The sequence below is a fragment of the Myotis brandtii genome, unplaced genomic scaffold (genome assembly GCF_000412655.1).
Source record: "Myotis brandtii unplaced genomic scaffold, ASM41265v1 scaffold847, whole genome shotgun sequence".
In the NCBI taxonomy this organism is placed as follows: domain Eukaryota; kingdom Metazoa; phylum Chordata; class Mammalia; order Chiroptera; family Vespertilionidae; genus Myotis; species Myotis brandtii.
The window spans coordinates 217,353-234,227 of NW_005371441.1; the positions used below are offsets into that span (position 1 = coordinate 217,353).

Here is a 16,875-nt window from a genome sequence, read left to right on the forward strand (position 1 = left end):
ATGTGGGTTAGAAGAGGTCAAGGAGGAAAATAGGGGGATATCTATAACACTTTCAACAATAAAGATTTTTAAAAAACACACAAAAAAAACTATAATTCTATTATTTCCAATTGTTCCTCTAATGTGACTCTGGATTCCAAAGGACTACAAGTACAAATTTAGTAGGTTAGTCCCAAAAAAACCATAATTCTATTATTTCCAATTGTTCCTCTAATTGTGACTCTGGAATCCAAAGGACTACAAGTACAAATTTAGTAGGTTAGTCCTGAATAAAGTCTCTTTTTGGAAGATGTAACGGTCTGATTTCTCTTTATTCTCTTAATACTGTACACATTTTTCTAATAAAAAAATTACACTTTTTTTTTCTGGACTAAGATTTATGAATAACTGCCAAAATTTTAAAAATGGTTTGAACAAAAGCAAATTATTAGCAGACTGGCAGTTTTTATAATTCCACAATTATATTTCCATCTAATATTCCTTGCCCATCGCCAAAACACTAGCAGTCTCAGAAAACATCAATGTTAAGTAACTTTCTTTTAGACCATACTAATTTTACTTTCTCAACTTCAATTCACAGTATATTGTGGAATTACCCATTTCAACATTAATAAGGGTTAAAGGTGCGCTCTGAAATATTATCTTGGACCTCTTAGCTGAGTTTTGTTCACGTTTTGGAGATCCTATTTGGTACAAGTTGAGTCAGAGAAACCTCCCTCATCTCTATCTCTGTGTCTATTGCTATCCTAGACTATCTCTGTCTCTATATATCAGCATCTATCCGTAATCTTTAACTAGACCTATACGTTTTTGGATTATGTCCTCTCTGCTTAGAATGTCTCATGACTCATTTAGGAAAAAGGAAGCAACCCACCCACATTCTAAAGTAACTTAACCACAAGCTGCTGAGGCTTCTGCATTAACTACAAGACTTAATGCTGTAGAAAATCCCCCAAGTTAAAGCCAAAGCATCCCCAGAAAATGAAAGCTGCTTATACTTTTAAGTTTGTTTGTTTCTTCTTCCTAAAAATCTTTGATGGTTCGGTCAGTTATAAAAGTCCATCCAGAACTTGAGTTAATATATATTTGTAACTATACTCAGAACTCTCTGTTTACCTCTATTGACCTCTCCACTACTCACAAATGTGGCACAAATTTCTTTTGCTTTTTCTTCCTCACTCTGTTCTCCATTAAAACCAGGAATTCAAGAATGAGGATGTTCTGAAGGGCAGACTTCACAAAACTGACCTAACTTGGCTTATACTCTTAAAGACGTTGGCCCCAAGTAGCCAAATATATTTTAGTCATATTAGTTGTAAGATTTATGAGCTCAAATTCTATGAAACTCAAAATCAAGGAATAGCTTTTTTAACTCAAACAGCCTTTCAGGATGAGTTTAGCTACATTTCTAGTTTACCATGCCTTTGGGGCATTTTGTTCCTTAATAGCTTTCTACTAAACTCATAATAACAGATAATGTTTAATTAGCTCAAATTATTCTTAAAACCAATAGAGGGAGAATATGCTTTTTACCCCTCAATATTCAGTCCTCTCTCCTTCCCCTAGAATTTTAGTTGAGCACAAAACCACATTAGCTAGAGACTAATTTCTCTTTGCCTCCTTTGCAAACCAAGTTTTGCCACTGGCATGTGAGTAGATATGACTATAGAATTCTTAGGTCACATTAGGGAACTGCTTGCCTTCACTTCTTTTCCAATATTTATTACTTAACAACATTTAATAATTATTACCTACTTTATGCAAACTGATACCATCCTGGGAATAGAAAAGCTAGTAAAAATTGTCCTCACGATCAACTTATTTCCAAACTACCAGGGTTAAGTAAAATAAATTCATAAATAACTCAAAACAAAGTAAAACAAAGCAAGTAATCACAATAGATGTACAAACAATGCCCAAAGGTTCAAAAAAGAGAATACTACATATAGACTGAGATATCAAAAATATTTTATTCGCGAGTTAAATGATTGAGAAGGGTGTGAATGAATACATAGAGTGGGAGAGGATGGCTCCTCTTCCCCTGGGCCACCTCTCACAATGCAGAAAAAGTCAAAAGCTTCCTGTGAGTTTGGACACAGGAACTGAGTCAGCTAACAGTATTGCATGAGAAAATGTGTTAAATGCTTTACATGTTCAGCTTTCAATAGCAGCTGTAACAAATGACCACAACTAAGTAGTTTCAGACAACACAAATTTAATATCTTAGAGTTTTGGAAATCAGAAGTCCAAAATGCATTTCACTTGGCTAAACTAAAAAAGTCAGCAGGGCTGCATTCCTTTCTGAAAATTCCAGGGGAAAATCCATTTCCTTGCCCTTTCTAGTTTCCAGAGGTTGTCCAACATCCCTTGGCTAGTGGCTTCTTCTATCTTCAAAGCAAGCAATGCTGGTAGAATTCTTTCCACATTACATTACTCTGACCTCTTCTGCATCCCTCTTCCACTTTAAAAAGGCCCTTATAATTACATTGGGCCCACCCAGATAATTCAGAAAAATCTTCCTCTCTCAAAGTCAGCTGACTGGCTACCTTAATTCCATCTTCATATTGGGTAGATGATATGCTAAGTGGGAAGGATGCAGATTGCCTTTCTCTTCTCAGAGTGAGTTAGAATTATTTCCAAATTGGACTTCATGTATTTCCTGATAACAAGCCTTTGTTTTCAAGACTTCTTTCTCAATGTAGAACAGTAAAAACTAATGAAATATTTGTTACAGCTCTTTTATCCTTAAGTTCATTCATCAGCAAATGAAATCTCTGAACTCCAAGTCTGAGAAGCTGGAAAAGCTGTTAAGTTAGAAATAACAGCAGTAGCAGAAGGTATTATTTCTTAAATCTGTCCCACATTTAATAAATGCTTCCACTGAGGGCACTTGTCTCATATAAGCCATGTGCTCTGTTTAGCTTAATGGCTGTTAGCCTTCACTGTAGAAACATTCAATCATTGCAACCAGCAGTGCACAAGAATCTCCTGTGTGCCAGGCACTGAAGATGTGAACCCTGGAAAAAGAATTTATCCGGAAAGAGACAGCAGTCCTTGAGTTCCCCCATTATTGTCAAAGATTTCAAGAAATCAGAAAAGCAATAGGGAGTAGTAGAAAGAGCTTTGAATCAGTTAGCCTTCACTGTAGAAACATTTAATCATTGCAACCAGCAGTGCACAAGAATCTCCTGTGTGCCAGGCACTGAAGATGTGAACCCTGGAAAAAGAATTTATCCGGAAAGAGACAGCAGTCCTTGAGTTCCCCCATTATTGTCAAAGATTTCAAGAAATCAGAAAAGCAATAGGGAGTAGTAGAAAGAGCTTTGAAGTCAGGCAAACCAAGTTCATATCCACATTCCATAACTTACTAGCTATATAACTTTTGGCAAGTCATTTGAACTCTCTGAGATTTCCTATCTTTACAGTAAAGTGAATTCTGTGAATTCTACCTATGTCATGAGATGATTTCTATTAATGATCAAATGGTGAATGGTGGTCTCTTTCTAAATCAACCTTTCCCACATTTTTAAAAACAGATGGGCATAGAATGGTTTGCTTACAAACCAAGAAGTTGTAATATAGTCTTAGAGCCAAAGAATTCACAAGGCAGAGTTCTCAGCTAATGGATGAAGTGTTATGACAACCAAAGTATCAAGTTAGATACCATAATAAGAACTTTTCAGATTGAATTAATTTTTAAGTAGAAAGTAGTAAATGACTTTGATGAAACCTGGCTTCAAACCAGAGAGCTGGTTTGTTCTTTTTTATCACGAAAGTCTGGTTGTTCTAAAAAGGTTCCTTGACCTTGGGACTGTACTCACACACAAAAATTTACTGATATTTCTGTAAGATTATATATTAGCTCTGGAGTTTTAATGAACAGTGACAACACAAATTCATAACACTGTTAAAAAGTAGCTACTCATCTAAACTTCATACTATCTACAAAATGGAAGGCACATTTTCTCTTGTATGAAATTTCTTATCCTCAGGATTTTGAGATGCTTTCAAATATAAAAGTCATGTTTATTAAATGGCTTAACTGTCAATTTTTGGTATTGTACCAAACAAATAACTATGATTCACAGTGACTTTTAAAAATCTATGTAGCCCGGCCGGCATGGCTCACTGGTTGAGTGTCAACCTATGAACCAGGAGGTCAAGGCACATGCCCGGGGTTGCAGGCTTGATCCCCAATATGGGGCATGCAGGAGGCAGCCAATCAATGATTCTCTCTCATCACTGATGTGTTTCTCTCTCTCTCTCTCTCTCTCTCTCTCTCTCTCATCCTTCCTCTCTGAAATCAATAACAATGTATTAAAAAATAAAAATCTATGTAATTATTTTCATTAATTGTTTCACATACATTATTTTTATCTTAAATTATTTTACCTTATTAAAAACACATTAAGAGCTTGTTCCACCAAGCGTACATTTTATTGATTATCTAAATGACTAATGAAATTATATAAAATTTTCAACTAATACTACCTGCATTTGACTCATTTAACTTCCTCTCTATGAAGGGTAATGGCTCAAACACATTGGCAAATTATTTTAAATCTATAAGCTTTATAATACAGAAATATAACATCTGGACTATCTATTTGATATTATGTGAGCCAGTTCTAATATACTTAATCCTAATTATAAACACACACAATTTTTGCAAAATAAAAAAAAAATGCTAGCTGAAAACATAAATTTTCATGAGTAATGTTTTCGTTAATACTTTTATAAAATAATGGCTGGCTACCTCAGTGGTACGGCACTTTCGGTCTGGCAAGCCCTCTTTTTCTACCACCTGAAGAAACTATGTGTCTAGAACAGCACTGTCCAATAGAACTTTCTGCCGTGATGAAATGCTGTAAGCTACCCAGTACAGTAGCCAATAGCCAGATGTTGCTACTGAGCACTTGAAATGCAGGTAGTGTGATGGATGAACTGAAATTTTCATTTTATTTTAATTAATTTGAATTTAAATAGCCACATGTAGCTAATGGCCACTATATTGGACAGTGAAGATCTGGAATGCATGTTAAAATAGCTGGAGCAGTGGACAAGTATGATTACTGTATCTTCATGCCCCACCTCTTTCTCAAGCTATTCAACTCTTACCCACAGTAGGATATAAGTCTCATTTCCTCTGTGAAACTTTCACTGATCACTTTAATTCACATGGATGTCTTACTTCTCTGAACTCCTAAACACTTAACTGCTTCATAATGGAATTCAGTGTACAATAGTTTAATTTTAATGTATGTGAGTTTGAGCATAAAATACTCCCCCCCCCCCAAAATACTACCAGCTTCTATTCATTGAAAGCTTATAGTGCTAAACACTTTACAAATTTATTTTATCTTTTTTTAAAAAATATATTTTATTGATTTTTTACAGAGAGGAAGGGAGAGAGATAGAGAGTCAGAAACATCGATGAGAGAGAAACATCAATCAGCTGCCTCCTGCACATCTCCCACTGGGGATGTGCCCGCAACCCAGGTACATGCCCTTGACCGGAATCGAACCTGGGACCCTTCAGTCCGCAGGCCGACGCTCTATCCACTGAGCCAAACCGGTTTCGGCTATTTTATCTTCTTAATAGGCCTATAAAGTATGTATTTTAATCTCTATTTTACTATGAGAAAATTATGGCTCAGAGGGATTATGTGACCTGCTCAGGTCAAACAGGTAATAAGCAGCAGAGCTCAAACTTGAAACTAGGTCCATGACTCCAGTCTACACAGGAGCATGCAGGATCATTTGATATTTTGGCTTGATTTGATTATTGGAAACCATCATAACAAACCTAAATCTGCTTGAGAAAATGACTTTGTAACAATTACAGGTTAGTGGAAATAAAATATTGATTCAATTTAAATTATAAGAGTATTTCATTTATAGTGAAAGATTATTTCAAAGTTCTTCCATCATAGACTAGAGCCAGTGGTTCTCAACCTTCTGGCCCTTTAAATACAGTTCCTCATGTTGTGACCCAATCATAAAATTATTTTCGTTGCTACTTCATAACTGTAATGTTGCTACTGTTATGAATCGTAATGTAAATATCTGATATGCAGGATGGTCTTAGGTGACCCCTGTGAAAGGGTCGTTCGACCGCCAAAGGGGTCGCGACCCACAGGTTAAGAACCGCTGGACTAGACATATCACTTTCTTAAAGACCAATTGCTCCATCTACTGGAACCAATGAGAATACCATACCCACCAAGTATTTAAAAGAGATTCCCAGCAGGAGCTATACCTTCTCTAGGGGGTCTCTTGGAAATTAGTGGAAATATATTTTGGTTATTACAAAGAATAGGGATTTTATTGGCTTTCATTAGGTAGGGTCAGGAATGCATTAAGTCCTCATCAACAAAATATTGCTCCACTTCCAAGGGGGAAAACCCACTTGTATTTATTTATCTGAGCTTGAAACTTAACATCATTTTACATATAAAAACAAAATGTTTACAGTTTTACTACTCAATGAATTTTCCAGGAAGAAAATTATGGCATTTCACCTAATTTCACCAGTTATAAAATATAGTATTATTTAGATATCACCAAGAAGGAAAAAAAAACAACAAACATTGCCAATTAAACTATGATGCAATGGCCCTGGCCAAGGTGGCTCTGTTGGTAGGATGTCGTTCTGTGCACCAAAGGTTGCCAGTTTGATTTCCGCTCAGGGCACATGCCTGGTTTCAGGCTGGATCCCCAGTAGGGGGCGTGTGGGAGGTAATCAATCTATGTATTTCTCTCACTGGGATGTTTATCCCTTTCTCTCTCTCCCACCCTCATCCCTCCCACTCTCTCTAGAATCAATGGAAAAAATATCCTCGGGTGAAGATTAAAAAAAAAAAAAAGGCCTAAAATACACCTATCTGTTTTCCCCTCTCAATCCTTGTTTCTCACTGGTCCTTCTCTTACTTAAAAGTGATCATAACCTAGGCTCACCATCATCTACAATGAAGAGTTATATATAATCACAATCACTTCTCTACTGTGATTTTCAGACAATTAAAATTAGAAAAAAATTATTTTTCCTCATTTTCTGTATAAAGTCAATCAAATATTCCATATCACAGCTATTCCAGTGATAGAAGGACAATATGAGAAGGAAGGATTTCTCCAAAATGTCTCAATACTATTTGGGGAAATTACACTCACCAGAGTCCTGATTACTCACCAATGTACCATCTATCACTGGAGTTTTTCCTAACATTACCAGTTAGTGCATTAATTTTCCCAGTAAGCAGAAACAGAGAAAATAACAGGATAACATTATGTAGACAACATAATAGTGACTTTGACAAATAAAGATGTCTTCTAGGACTGGTCACAGCCTGGCACTGTCTTCTGCTTAAAAATAGAAGGCATATTAGAGTAAAAAAGTTTCCACTTCAGGCCAAATTAAATTATTCCAGTTCCAAGACTGAGAATAATTTCATGGCAATTAGAAGTGGGCCTTGTGGAAAATTCCATTATTCATTCCTTTTTAAAAAATATGTTTTTATTGATTTTAGAGAGACAGGAAGGGAGAGGGAGAGATAGAAACATCAGTGAGAAACATCGATTGGCTGCCTCCTGCATGGCCCCCGCTGGGGAAATTACACTCACACCCTGGGCATGTGCTCTGACTGGAAATCAAACCTGCTACATCTTGGTGCACTGGATGATGAACTGAGTCACACCAGCTGTGCTCCATTATTCATTCTTATCTATACAAAAGTAATTTCAGCCATGCATCACAGGATCTATATCCATTTCTTGCAGAGAGAAGTGAAGTTAAGGCCTGGAATCATTACCTTGGCTTGTTCAGGAAGCATTAAAGAATCGGAAATACAGTGTTGGTAGTTTGAGGCTTTGCTATGTAAACTCACCTAAATATGTCGGTCCAACCAGAGTTTGTCATACAGTGTGACCACACAAATGTAAATTATTTGCAAAACAAAACTGTTTTTTTCTGTGTGTTTTTTTTTTAATGCTTCCATAGTCTCTCATGCATATACACAAATTTCATTTTGACTAGGACTTTCTTCCTGGAGAAAGAGAAGCCCTCCGGTTTCCTGGTGGCAGGTAGGGAGGAAAGCAGGGAGGAAATCTGAATGCCCCTTATTTCTACAAGCACCAAGCTGCAGGCAGGAGAAACTGTATTCTATTCTGTAGGGAGCGGCTACAGGGTTAAGCCTCTGGACTGAACCGGTTGGCACAGCCACAAACAAGTCCCAGCTTACAGGGCACAGCCCTCTTAGCATAATTAATCTTGACCTTCTGAGGCTCCCTAGATCTTATCTGGGTAGCTAATGGGCTGTGGGAGGTGCAGCAAGTGCTGCCAAAACAAGTGAAGCTCACAAGAACATTGTAACTATGGTGACCACTACCTTGTTTACCTCTGGCCATAAAATAAAGGCTCAGCGTGCTGTCTGGGTCTCTCTCTGTGGCCTCAGTCAGGCACAGCAGATCCACCTAGAGTCCTAGACGCAGCTTATTCTCTTTGTCTTTCGCCGCCCCCCTTCAGGCTCACTGAACCCTTGACTGAGCTGGCACGGCACACTATTCACTTGTTCCTTTATTAAAATTCTAATAACCTATGCAACGCTGTGCAGTGTGCTAGGCACTAGGTAAACGGTGGTAAACAAAAACATAAGTACCTGAGGTCTTCTTAAAAATGTTTTGTGGTAGATTTTGGCTTTAAATTTGTCTTTCTATATATTGCATAAGTAAATTTCTGGTCTCGATAACCAAAAAGAAACTCAAACTATGGTAAATCAAGTTGTTGGGCAGGACCTCACAGGGCGAAGGGGTTGCTACTAGGAAAAACCGGAGGCACACACAGATGCAATACACAATCTCAACTCAAGGAGTATTCATCTCATATTGCTTCTGTAACAATTTCCACAAACTTAATAACTTAAACCGGCACAAAGTAATTAACCTACAGTGCTGGAGGTTAGGCATCATAAAATCAAGGTATGGCAGAGCTGCTTTCTTTTGCAGGCTCTTTGGGAGAATCTGTTTCCTTACCTTTCCAGCTTCTATCTAGAGGCTGCATTTTATTCTTGGATCCTGGTTCCTTCCTCCATCTTCAGAGCCAGCAGCATAGTATTTTCAAATCTCTCCCTTCTCTCTCTCTCTCTCTCTCTCTCTCTCTCTCTCTCACCTTTGCTTTGGTCATCATCTCTTCTCAGACTGACACTCTTACCTCCTTTTTATATGGACACAGGGTCCACCCAGATAATCCACGATAATCATCCATCTCCAGACCCTTAAGCTAATCATATCTGCAAAGTCGCTTTACCGGGTAGAGAACACATTCATGGACTCTGAAGATTAGCAGTTGGAAATCTCTGGGAGCCATTACTCAGCCTACCATAGAAAGCAAAGAAAATAGGAAAAAAGTGTTTGGCCCTGACCGGTTTGGCTCAGTGCATAGAGTGCCGGCCTGCGGACTGAAAGGTCCCAGGTTGGATTCCGGTCAAGGGCATGTACCTTGGTTGTGGGCACATCCACCGCAGGGGGTGTGCAGGAGGCAGCTGATCGATGTTTCTCTCTCATCGATGTTTCTAACTCTATCCCTCTCCCTTTCTCTCTGTAAAAAATCAATAAAATATATTTAAAAAGAAAAAAAGTGTTTGCCTCTTTTACACTTCAACTAACTACAGGTTGGCATTCTGGCTTTTCTTCCTAAAATGGTGGCAGGTGGTCTTTCTCCGAGGCCTTGGGAATCTCTAATACTGGTTTTCCTCACAAGTCAACAATCTGAAAATAAAACCACCAGAGACAATGGCATAACTCTTAAAGGAACTCCATGAGCTGATTGCCATGAATACACACTTCATTACAGCCAAACTTTCTAATCTTCTTGCAGAACTAAATTTGTGAACAGATTAGTCATTTCTGGGGCTGGAAATAGCTTTTCTATTTTCTACAGTGAGGGGCCATTGAGCAAGACTTAGCAAACTGATCGTGGCTTAATCCTTGCAGACATTATGCAGCACAAGTTCTTCGATGCAGATTATAAATTTAGGATGAGCAAGGAGTAATATGCATCACCGAGTGGCCTGCGCTCCCAGTGATGTTACAGGCGGGTACTGATATTTTCATGTCACTTCTCCTTTGAGAAAAGGGAAACAATCTGCGATTCATCCTGGTTTAAAAATACAGAGAAGATTTTTGCTTTCGGACATGATGGAGTAACAGGGAACAGACTTACCTTCCTGCCTAAGAAATACCGAAAACCAGAGAAACATGTGTTTATACAAAGTATGCAGTGCAGCACTGTGGCCCCTACAATTACCCCAGCGTATGTGCTGGAGGCAGGTTCCAGGTGCATTGTGGGGAGGGCCCTCAGCGCCTACGGTCTTCGAGTCCTTGGTACATTTACTTACATGTAAGTCAATTTATCGTACACTTCCTGTAAGTGAGACGGAGAACACGCTCGCACCTGGCAACAGCGGCACCAATCACAGGCGCAGCGAAGTCGCGCGGTGAGCTCCGCAGCTGTGACGTCACCCTCACGGAGACCCTCGCGAGACGAGACCGGAGAGTGGGCGGTGCTAGACTCCGCTTCACACCGCCCGCGGCTTCTGTGAGGAAAGCGGCTGCTAGTTTACGGTTGGTCTGGCTGCTACGACCACCACCATGAGCGGCCTGGATGGGGCCGAGGGGGCCCCTCTCCTCCAGCCCTGCAGCCCCGATGCTCCCGACGGTGCCACCGGACCCCCCGACCCACACCAGGGCCCGAAGCTCCGTGAGGAAACCGAGGCGGCACAGGTGATGGCGGAGTCCGGGGAGGGAAGCTTGGAGGCCGTCGCGCCCCCACGGGCCCAGCTTCCAGAGGAGGAGGGAGCCTCGCAGGACCCTGCGGCCTGCGGCAATGCCCCCCAGTTCGGAGTCGGTGGGGGTCGCAGTTTCGGGGCGCCTGAAGCGGAGCTAGAACAGGCTCCGCCCCCCGCCGGGGCCCCGGTGGCCGAGTCTGTGGCCATGGCAACCGACCGCGGCCTGAACAATGGCTGTCGGCCTGGGGAACTGCGCGGCGCCGGCGCCGAGAGGCCGGGGGCTGAGGAGGTGGCCGAGGCGAAGGCCGCGGATGAGGCGATGGTGGAAAAGGAAGGAAAGGAGGAGGAGAGAGTAATGGAGCAGGAGGTGGAGGTAGAGGAGAAGCCAGTAGGCGAAGAAGTAGAAATGGCGGAGGCAAACAGAGCGGTGGCGGAGGCAAACAGAGCGGTGGAGGAGGTGATGGAGGGGGCACGGCGCCGGCCCCTGAACGTGAATTTCCGCGTGAACCTCCGCATGAACCCCCTGGAGGCCATCCAGCAGGAACTGGACACGGTGAATGCCCAGGCTGACCGGGCCTTCCAGCAGCTGGAGCAGAAGTTCGGGCGGATGCGCCGGCACTACCTGGAGCGGCGGAATTACATCATTCAGAATATCCCGGGCTTCTGGGTCACCGCCTTCCGGAACCACCCCCAGTTGTCCCCCATGATCAGGGGCCAGGATGCCGAGATGTTAAGATACATCACCCATTTGGAAGTGAAGGAATTCAGACACCCGAAAACTGGCTGCAAGTTCAAGTTCTTCTTCCGAAGAAACCCCTTCTTCAGAAACAAGCTGATCGTCAAGGAGTACGAGGTCAGAGCTTCCGGCCGAGTAGTGTCTCTCTCCACTCCCATCGTGTGGCGTCGGGGTCACGAACCCCAGTCCTTCATTCGCAGAAACCAGGACGTCGTCTGCAATTTCTTCACCTGGTTTTCAGACCACAGCCTTCCAGAGTCTGACAAGATTGCCGAGATCATCAAAGAGGACCTGTGGCCAAACCCTCTGCAGTACTACCTGCTGCGGGAAGGAGTCCGTAGAGCCAGACGGCGCCCGATAAGGGAACCAGTGGAGATACCCAGGCCATTTGGGTTCCAGTCTGGTTAAACTTTGTCCTTGGGACTACCTCTGCACAAGGTCCCCTGACTGCTTGCTGAAACCTGTGCTTGAGCAACGGAAAGGGGTATACCTTCTACTGTTTTTCCCCCTGACATTTCTAAGACCTTTTTCCTCTGGACATTTGTTTACTCAACCGCAAGATTGAGACCTTCATGGCCATGCTTCTCCACTTCTACACAGCCTGACTTTTCCACTGATATGCAACCTTCATGCTGTTCTGCATTACTGTCACATTCTGCAAGGCCATGACTCACACTACTGCTGAGCTAAGTAAATATGCTGTAAATTTCACTGCCTTTTTCTGCACTGCTTGGACTCTTTGTTTCCAGGGCCTCTGGTGTGGTGGTTCTTACCACCTGGGATTCTAGCTTTGTCTAGAGGCCTGTTCTACCCACTCTGCTCTGCTGGGCAGGCATATATAGCCTGTGGACTTTTGCAGAAAATAAAGCAACCAGAGACACTGGAGAGCAGCAGTGGGCCACTTGGTCTTTGTGACTTATGTGACTTCATTGCTCCCCTTGCACCTCTGGTTGTGCCCACTCACTTAGCCTGCTGCCTACTCGATGAACATCTTCCAGACCATTGTCAGCTCCTCTGATTTCTGGTGAACCAGAATCTCCAGAACTGGTGGTGGACATAAGTTTCCTGCTAGCACAAATTTCCTTTCCAGCCTTTCCATTCCTCTACCCAAAAGGCATCTCAGTTCCTCACCCCATCTTCCCTTGATCCCCATCATCCAATAGCCCTACTTCAGGGAAGTGGTTGAGGTGACAGTTTAGATCTTGTCCTCATGACAAGTATAAGGATGGTGTCCAGGCTTTCTCAGCATCAACTAGTGAATTCACACAAAACTTAGGTACCTCTTTGTACCTTCTTTCCTCATCCTGAAGTAATTGTCAGGATAGCAGTACACTTTCTCTCTGTGTGTCCCTTATCTCAAAGAAAAAAAAAAGCTTAGAAACATCTGCAAAAGCAGATCTTGTAGTTAATTTGGCTCTCCATGATTTCCAGGGACACTTCGACTGGTTGCCTCCTCACATGTCCTGACCGACCAGGGCCGGGAATGAATCTGCAATCCAGGTATGTTTTCTTGACTGGGGATTGAACCCACAACCCTTTGGTGTAGTGGGTCAGTGCTCTAACCACTGCACACACTGGCCAGGATTTTTTTATGTTAACCCTCACCCAATGATAATTTTTCCATTGATTTTTAGAGAGAGTGGGAGAGAGGAAGAGGGGTGTGAAAGAAACATCCATGAGAGAGACATCGATTGGTTGCCTCCTGCACACCCCAACCAGGGCAGGCATCAAACCTGCAACGCAGGTGCATGCCCTTGACCTTGACCAGGAATCAAATTGACAACACTTCAGTGCTTGGGCCTACGCTCTAATCACTGAACCACACTGGCAAGGGTGAGAAGAGTTATTTAAAGAAATACAACTTTGGGTATTTTCTCGTTTTCATTTGACTTAATTTATGTAGATTAATACTGTGTCCTTTACTTCACTAATACTTAGTAAAAGCCTGTTATTTTCTGTTTTTGCTTACTAGGAAAATTGAGTTATACAAGCTTTCTTTGCTTTTGTTTGGGAACATTTAGAAAAATAACAATCTTTCCAGTACAGTACGATGTAGAGACTTAAATGAATATTCCTAATGGTTTTCAACTTGTTCTTGTTTCTGTCAAAACTGCATTCTTAGAAATATAAATAACTTGATCTTGTCAGATTATTAAGACTTTGGAAATTATTGTCTTCATGGAAAAATAACCTGCAAAAACAGTGTGGCATGATTGTCTTGCTTGATAATTTGCACTGGTAACAACTTATTAACAATTTAGCTTAAGTACTTGGGAGATTGCTCTGTCATTGGAAGTGTACCATTAACATATATGCATGATGGAAAATAAAAGTATGTTTCTCTGTTAAGAGTTCCTATTTTTCACCCTGTCAACAAACATGCTTGAAGAAATTATTAGAGATAACAGGTTATGGAATTTAATAAAGTTCTTAAATGAATACAACAGGCATTATCCAAAAGTAAATAAAATATGGCACACTACTACACCTTGAAAGGTAGGAAGGGATGTTCCTTTTGTTTACTTTAAAATGTCAACAATTGCAACTGCTTATTCATGATGTCAGTTTTTCCCCATACACTTTGTGCAGCACCCCTACTCCACTCCAACCTTCACTTAAAGCTTCCATTTTTGTCTATATAGATAATAGTTTCAGGTCATTCAGGCTAGTTTTAGTCATTTGTGCATTTAATAAGCACACATTCAGAGAATTCTTATCATAAGTGATATACTCTTCTATCCCATACTTTCTCAGCTGTAGAAACTTGTTTGTTCTTCAAACCTCACCACCTTCTATCTCTGTCAGATCTTTCAAGGCCTGTCAAAAATAACTCTTCTGTTTTACACTTTTTCTGTTCCCCTTAGGGAAGATAGAACTCTTTTTTATGTACTTGGTGTACTTTGTAGGAGTCTCTGTTCTAGAAAATAACACAGTAATTCATTTTATTGAATTCCATGAACATTTGTTAAGGCATCTGTCAGGCCCCAGGAAGATAACAAGTGTAAGAAGAGAGAATGCATTCCATTTATTGTTAAAGAACTGGGCAAAGACTGATACGGAAACAAATAATTGGCAGAGTGACAAAGATTTATTTCCATGTCTTTCACTGTCCCTTTCTGGTTTGGAAGTTTTGTGAAAGCAGAGATGGAAAGGATGTTTTTACCTTTGTCACTGCATCTAGCTTAATGTACATAGTTGTCACCAGATAAATACTGGATGACAAAATAACAAATGGAGAAAAGAAACAACCTAGTACCCAGCAAAGCATGTCAAACGAGGCTGGCAGGCCGCATGTGGCCCACAAGGAATACTTCTGTGGCCCAGCCAATATAATGGTATGTAAGGAATGTTTTAATAAAAGTTTGTAACTTAATTTATACAATATCCTGTTATGCATAATTATTAATAACAAACTACAACGTTCACTAATGACTGACTACTCTAATCCTGTTACATACATTTCCCGTATGCCATTTCTCTCCACTAATACTAGCGAATATTTTAGCAGCCGATTGCCACGTCATTTGTCTTGTACTGACTTATTTGGTGTGTGCAACAGGAAATATTTCGCTTTCAGAGAACAAGAAAAATAGGTTTATTTGTGTTATACTTATTTGTGTAGTTACTCAGTGTCTGGTAAGTTAATGTTCAAGAAAAATTTAATTTTTATTAAAATATTCTATTGTTTTATGTTAACGATTACTCATTTATTTCAGCCCTTTGCATTCAGCTAAATAAAACTGTTTATTTAAATATCTAAATAAACCTGTGTTTCCATGAAAATTGAAGCTTTTGTTTTTTTTGTGGCTCACATAAACTTAAACCTTATTTACTTGGCTTGTGTTAGCCTTTGAGTTTGACATACTTGACCCAGAAAGACTTGATGAGGTAATGAATAGAAGAAAATGGTTTTCAAGGTATTTGTAAAATTTATGTCAAAAAATTTACAAGGCCTTTATTAAATAAAAGCAAAAATTAGAAAAAAATCCAAACACTAACATTTATTAACTTTTCACTTGCCATCTTAACAGAGCATCAACTTTGGATCAACTTTTATGTGCTTTGTTTTTGTACATCTTAAGGTGACTATTCACCTGGAGATTGAAGGTTGTTACACTCTAGACATGTGCTGTCCAATACAGTAGCCACGAGCCATCAATGGCTATTGAGCACTTTAATTGTGGCTAGTCCAAATTGAGATCTGCTGTAAGTATAATATACACCCTGGATTTCATAGACGTGGTTTGGAAGAAATGTAAATTATCTTAAGTTTTTATGTTGATTGCATTTGAAATAATATTTTTGATACACTGGGTTAAATAAATGCATTATAAGTTAATTTCTCCATTTTTTAAATGTGGCTACTGGTAAAATTTTAAATGACATGGGACAGCATGGGTCTAGACTTCTTGAGTATCTCAAAGTATATAAAAATATCTAAAAATTAAACGTTATTCTTTCTCCCCATGAAATTTTTTGTGACTTTAGGACAAGGCTTATCTAGTTTAAATTCAAGTTGAGTAAAGTATAACTAGAGGCCAGTGGGTAAAAAGGATAATGAAATGAAATGCCTTTTATAATCTTGTTCTAAGATATATCCAATACTTTGCAAAACGTACTGTGTAAAACTATTTTTCTGGATATAAATAAGGTAGATCTGGGTGCCAAATTGGCACTGATGGTTATATTGGTTCAGTCTCTAGTGATATTTAGGACCTATAGCTTCATATTTTTCAAGAATAAAATATTCTGTACTTTTTGACTTACAGATTTACATGAAGCTCAGAAAATAAAAGTAATTTCAGTCATTAACATTGTATGCGGGCCGTTTTTGCTAATTTTTTGCGCAAATGGCAACGTTCAGTAAAATTATAACTTTAGTTTTACATATTTTTTTTTCAATGAAACTTTTTGTGATTTACTATAAAATGTATACTGAATTATTTTTCTTAAATGTTAAACAGACAAATACTGGAAAACTCACTGGAAATTGTGTTTACCAGTCAACGTAAAACGTATAAATACGTTTCCCGTATACAATGTGTATATCATTTTGTGTATGTTACATGGGCTGCAAGTTTTAGCTGTTAGCCAGCAACAGAAAAAAAAATCTGAATCTAGCATTACATCAAGTCAATGCAATGCTCACCACTTGAAGAAGCATATTTGATTGTTAAAAATTAGCGTGCTAATTGCTGCAACAGCAATTATTATTTTGTATTGGATACTATATTAAGGATTATATGGAATGTAGATATTGTCCTTGCTCTTTAAGAACTCTATCTCATTGGGGGAATATCACTCCTTGGATGTTTTCTCGAGCAAATCACATACTCCAACCAGTCACATGCACAAGAA

At 39.8% G+C, this 16,875-nt stretch overlaps 1 protein-coding gene across 1 annotated transcript; it reads left to right on the forward strand.

The window, feature by feature from the left end:
* Positions 1-10,532: 10,532 nt before the first annotated feature.
* TSPYL1 (TSPY-like 1) lies at positions 10,533-12,380 on the forward strand. The gene has a single exon (XM_005884688.2). It carries the CDS (start codon positions 10,645-10,647, stop codon positions 11,923-11,925), a length of 1,281 nt encoding a protein of 426 aa, XP_005884750.1. The 5' UTR covers positions 10,533-10,644; the 3' UTR covers positions 11,926-12,380.
* Positions 12,381-16,875: the final 4,495 nt, after the last annotated feature.